Source organism: Elephas maximus, chromosome 4, assembly GCF_024166365.1.
Source record: "Elephas maximus indicus isolate mEleMax1 chromosome 4, mEleMax1 primary haplotype, whole genome shotgun sequence".
Taxonomy (NCBI): Eukaryota; Metazoa; Chordata; class Mammalia; order Proboscidea; family Elephantidae; genus Elephas; species Elephas maximus.
Window position 1 is genome coordinate 114,342,832 of NC_064822.1, and position 6,147 is coordinate 114,348,978.

At 35.4% G+C, this 6,147-nt stretch overlaps 1 protein-coding gene across 1 annotated transcript; it reads right to left on the reverse strand.

Annotated features, from left to right (window-relative positions):
- Positions 1 to 3,460: 3,460 nt before the first annotated feature.
- LOC126075611 (olfactory receptor 6C2-like) lies at positions 3,461 to 4,396 on the reverse strand. Its single transcript, XM_049883449.1, has one exon. The coding sequence runs from the start codon at positions 4,394 to 4,396 to the stop codon at positions 3,461 to 3,463; it is 936 nt and encodes a 311-aa protein (XP_049739406.1).
- Between the last annotated feature and the right edge of the window lie 1,751 nt (positions 4,397 to 6,147).

The window sequence follows — 6,147 nt, forward strand, 5'->3', positions numbered from 1 at the left end:
TTTGGTTGGATCACTTTTCTTGGGAATAGGCGTAAATATGGATTTCTTCCAGTATGATGGCCAGGCAGCTGTCTTCCAAATTTCTCGGCATAGATGAGTGAGCACTTCCAGCGCTGCATCTGTTTGTTGAATCATCTCAATTGGTATTCCATAAATTCCCAGAGCTTTGCTTTTCGACAATGCCTTCAGTGCGGCTTGCACTTCTTCCTTCAGTACCATGGGTCCCTGATTATATGTTACCTCCTGAAATCACTGAATGTCGACCAGTTCTTTTTGGTGTAGTGCCTCTATGTATTTATTCCATCTTCTTTTAATGCTTCCTGCATTGTTTAATATAGATCCTGATAGTATTTAGTTAATTAGAAGTGAATACCTTAATTTCCAATGAATTACATTTGTGTGGTTTTTCAATTTTTTATATCTGAGCGTTTATATTGCTCTAAGAGAATTTGGATTTCAAAAGCTTAATTTGTAATTAATAGACTTAATGTATTAAATACACTGATAATATTTTTTCCCATGACACATGGCCTTAAAAGCAGCAGACAGTATTTTTCAGAAAGAAAGAAAGAAAAATAAAAGGTTTATCTTTCTGTGAAAATGAGCATGGATATAATCCAAACTTTCATTAAGTATGAAAAAATTTGACAGTTTTGACTTTATGCTATTCAATCATTTCAAGTGCTCTCACCACAATGAACCTGAGACTTTAATCCTAAATCCCTGGGATCCACAATGCAACCCCCTCTCCTGTCCCACTCTCACCCTCCAACCTATGATCGCCTTAGCATCTACCAGTCAATTTACAGATTGTAGCTCAATTTTTAGTTGCATCTTTATTTCCGATGCCATCAATTTACAACTCTGCAATGCTTTTGGCTATAGATTCAAAAGAATATTTTATTCAGTTTAATTCAGCATTTCCATATGTTTGTAAAAGTAATAGTTCAGACTTCCATAATTCTCTAATTTCTCAATTTGGAAAGTACTATTATTCTCTTTCTAAACTATTGTTCATATTTTTACATTGAAAAAAAACATTACATGGCATTATTCATTCTTTTTAGAGTGTTCATATAAGATTACTCTTGTTTCATGTGTTTGGATATTATTACTACATATATTTGTATAAAACAATGAATTTTACCCTGTATTTTCCAGACTAATGGCTTTTATTATATCTTAAAATTTAATATTATGAAGTTGATTTCATTCCCAAAAAAATTGTTTTTGGGAAATCTATTTACCTGTTCTCTTAATGAGATGCAAAAACATTTTCAGATACTGCTTTGGAAAACAAAGATAAGAGAATGGCTTAACCAGGATTCATAGAAGCTATTTTAAAGAAGTGTTGAGAGTTGCTGAAATATGGTTTTGTTGTCATTGTGAGGTATTGTTGAGAAAGCTCTGACTCAAAGCAACCCTATATACAACAGAACAAAACACTGCCTGGTCCAGGGCTATCCTCATAGTCATTGCTATGCTTAGGCCCATTGTTGCAGCTACTGTGTCAAACCATCTCATTGAGGATCTTCCTCTTTTTCACTGACCCTCTACTTAACAAGCGTGCTGTCCTGCTCTGGGGACTGATCCCTCCTGACAACATGCCCAAAGTATGTCAGATACACTCTCGCCATCCTTGCTTCTAAGGATGTACTGGTTGTACTTCACCAGCACAGATTTGTTCTTTCTTTTGTCAGTCCTTGAAATATTCAATATTCTTTGCCAACATCACATTCAAAGGCATCAACCCTTTGGTCTTCCTTATTCATTGTTCAGCTTTCGCATGCATATGAAGTGATTGAAAACACCATGGCTTGGATCAGGCCAACCTTAGTCTTCAGGGTGACATCTTTGCTTTTTAATACTTTAAAGAGCAGTTGTGAGGATTTTTGTTTTCTTCATGTTGAGGTGTAATTCATACTGAAAGCTATGGCCTGTGATCTTCATTAGTAAGTGCTTCAAGTTCTCTTCACTTTCAGCAAACTAGGTTGTGTCATCTGCCTAACCGAGGATGTTAATGACCCAGGATTTATCCTGAAGGACAATGCTGTCAGCGGTAGGATAATTATCTGTAAGCCTACAAGAAAGATCAGTTAATAAGACTATTTTTCAAAGTTATGCACCAACCACTAAGGCCTAAGATGAAGAAATTAAAGATTTTTACCAACTTCTGCAGTCCAAAGTTGATGGGACATGCTATCAGGATGCATTGATAATTACTGGTGATTGTAATGCTAAAGTTGGAACTAAAGAAGGATCAGTTTTTCCAAAACATGGCCTTGGTGAAAGAAAACATGCCAGAGATCATTTGATACCTTTTTCCACCAACAAAAACAGCAGCTATACAGGTGGACTTTGCCAGATGGAATACATATGAATCAGATCGACTACATCTACATCTGTGGAAGGAGGCAGTGGAAAAGCTCAGTATTCATTAAAAACAAGGCCAGGGCCAATTATGGAAAAGTCCATCAATGGCTCATATGCACGTTGAAGTTGTGGCTGATGAAATTAAAACAAGTCCACAAGAGCTGAAATATGACTTTGACTACATCACATCTAAATTTGGAGACCATCTCAAGAATAGATTTGATGTATTGAGCACTAATGACCTAAGATCAGACAAGTTGTGGAATGACATTGAGTACGTCATGCATGAAGAAAGCATGAGATCATTAAAGAGATGGGAAAGAAAGAAAAGGCCAAAAAGGATGTCAGAGAGACTCTGAAAATTACTCTTGAACATAGAGTAGCTAAAGGGAAAGGAAGAAATGATGAAGTAAAAGAGCTGAACAGGAAATTTCAAAGGACAGCTCCAGGAGACAAAGTATTATAATGAAATGTGCAAATACTTGATTAGAAAACCAAAAGGAAGAACACACTCAGCATTTCTTAAGCTGAAAGAACTAAGGAAAAAATTCAACCGTCGAATTGCAATACTGAAGGATTCAATGGGCAAAATATTGAAGAACATAGGCAGCATCAAAAGAAGACGGAAGCAATACCAAAAAAAAACTGTTTAACATTCAACTATTTCAGGAGGTAATATATGATCAAGAACCAATGGTACTAAAGGAAGAATTCCAAGCTGCACTGAAAGCATTGTCAAAAATCAAGGCTCTATGAACTGATGGAATACCAATTGAGATGTTTCAAAAAAACGGATGCAACACTGGAAGTGCTCACTCATCTATGTCACGAACTTTAGAACACAGCTACCAGGCCAACCGTCTAGAAGAGATGGATATTTATGCCTATTCCCAAAAAATGTGATACAACCAAATGGAGAAATTATCTAATAATATCATTAATATTACGTGCCAGTAAAATTTTGCTGAAGATCATTCAAAAGGAGCTAAAGTATAGACTGTTAAAAAAAAAAAAAAAAAGTTATAAACTTCAAGGAAGAATGTCTGAGGCCATTGATCTGTTCTTTGAAAAAAAAATTTTTTTTCTTTTACTTAGGTGAGAGCATTGCAAGCCTTTCAAATGAGCCCTTGAAAGCTTTCTTAACTTGATTATTCCTCAGGGTATAAATAGATGGGTTCAAAGTTGGGGAAACAGAAGAAATAAGCAGTGAAACCAATTTATTAATGGTCACTTCTTCCTTTGCTGTTGGATTCATATAGATGAAAAAGCACGTGCCATAGGTGATGGAAACCACAATCATGTGGGAAGAACAAGTAGAAAGGGCCTTTTTCCTTTGTTGGACAGAGGGGAATCTAAATATTGTCCTGATGATACTACCGTATGACAGAACTACACAAGTAAGAGTCATATTTAGGGTCAGCACAGCACAGACGATAACTGTCTGTTCTATAATCCATGTGTCCGAGCATGAGATTTTCACAAGGGGAAATGCATCACAGGCAAAATGGTCAAGCACATTAGAATTACAAAACTCCAGATTTAAACAAAGGTGTATTAGTGGGAATATTACACAGAAACCAGCCATCCAACAACAGGTAATGAGAATCCTGCAGACTCTGCTGCTCACAATGGTCATGTAATGCAAGGGTTTGCAGATGGCCACATAGCGATCATAGGACATGGCGGCCAGGAGGAAAAATTCTGTTGTTCCACAAATGTCGGTAAAAAACACTTGGCTCATACAGGCATTATAGGTAATGACCTTATTACCTGTTGCTATGTTATACAAGTATCTAGGAATACAAGCAGAGGTGAATGAGATCTCCAAGAAGGAAAAATTTTTTAAGAAAAAGTACATAGGTGTTTTCAGGTGGGAATCCACAAAGGTGAGGGTGATGATGGTCAGGTTCCCAGTTATGCTCAACATGTAGGTGAGAAAGAGAAAGATAAAAATCAGAACCTGCAGCTGAGGGTCATCAGTCAGTCCCAGCAGAATGAATGATGTTACTGTGCCGTTTCTCATCACTGACTTCTGCCTTCTGTCTAATCTGCATCTGCTGTTTGGAGAAATTTTATTATAAATTATTTTAACTGTTAAATATTCTATATATTTAGCCTTTTATTCTTTGTATCAGAAAATTTCTTCACTGATTTCGTGTCTTTTCTTGACATTTGAGTCTTTTATTTTATTATTATTTTTTTAAATAATGCTAATACATAACAGATACGTGGGCTCACTACATAGAATCTAGAGTAGAGTTTGAGGTCTTCATTACAAAAAAAAAAAAAAGATTTTTGTTTTCTGCTTCGGTTTTAGGACAAATGTGTTTTATTCCTATAAACAACCCTAAGTCCTGTGGTTCCACCCAACACAATACAGCTTTTTTTCTGCTTAAGTACATTGCCGTCACTGAATATGTACATTACATTTATTGTTGACATAATGCTGACAGCTTTTCTTCCCTCCCTGATATTCTAGTCAATGAATTATTTCTCTCTCCATTGTTGCCACTTTTGCCTAATAATAAGATATTTAAGTCAGAGGTCAAGAACCTTTAGATTCTGAGTTTGTGATAATCTGCTGTACAGATTTTTCTCAAGCTTGAACTATGAATTACACCAATAGGGACTCAAACATTTCCAATATACAATCAATATCTCAAGGCTTGAAGTTTTCTGACATCAATGAATAGGAAAAAAAATTTTCCGTGTGTACTCAATTTATTTGTTTTATGAGCAGTTTTACTTTATTGCTTAACTTTCTGTGTCCTTACTGAGATAGGGGCAGAGTTAGCTGTGACCATTTGCCCTGGACATTGACCGAGGCTCATAATCGACCTGAAAGTTAGAACAGTCTCATTGAATTTAATCTCTCATTGAGCAAATATCAATTACTTATATTAAATTGAGATGTAGGAGAGTTATTTTTATTTTTGTCTTTTTTGTAGTCCATCTCTCTCCAGTCTTCTAATTTCTCAGGTAATGTGTGCATCGCTGTGAACTCTTACTCAACCCTTTAAAATTTGAGCATTGCTGAATCATCAAAATATATCTTTTTCTCCCCAAGATATTGTTATTTTGTTGTTGTTTGGTGCTGTCAAGTCCAAAACTTACAATGTAATAAAGTAACATGCAAATTAACACTAAAGTGTAACTGATTTTTGTTTATTCTCTCTTTCAATCAGATGTTCAAAACGAACATCGGAATCTGTAATGAGATGCTGCCACTTCAGCCAACAGGGGGTGTAGAGTACAGGGATATGCTTATATATTACCGTACATACAAAAGTATTTTACTATTTTTAATTTTGTTTGAATGCGTAGCCAGAGTTTCACTCAATATTTCTTTTATTAAATTAGATACACATTATCTGTATCTTATGCGTAAAAATCTCCCAAATGATCACATTTACCTCTACAAGATAAATTCATTATGAAAAGTGAGATTGCATAACTTGGATACATAGAAAAAATGTATTATCTTTGAAATTCATTTTGTTTTCCAGAGAAAAATATGACCTAGATGCTAAAAAAGGAATTACAATCAAAGAGGCACACTTTATCATACTTACTCTTCTGTTAGTAAATTGGAGTTTCTGTTGGTTGTTTAAACATAGTAATATTAAAACTGCAATGTGAAAAGTGATATTTTTATAAAGACATCCGTGTCTTCACATTCACTGGTAGGTAGGGCAATGCCTAGAGCTCCCAGCAATGTCCATGCTGACATATAGGGCAGTCTTCCTCACAATGTGCTTAGTACTATTATCAGCC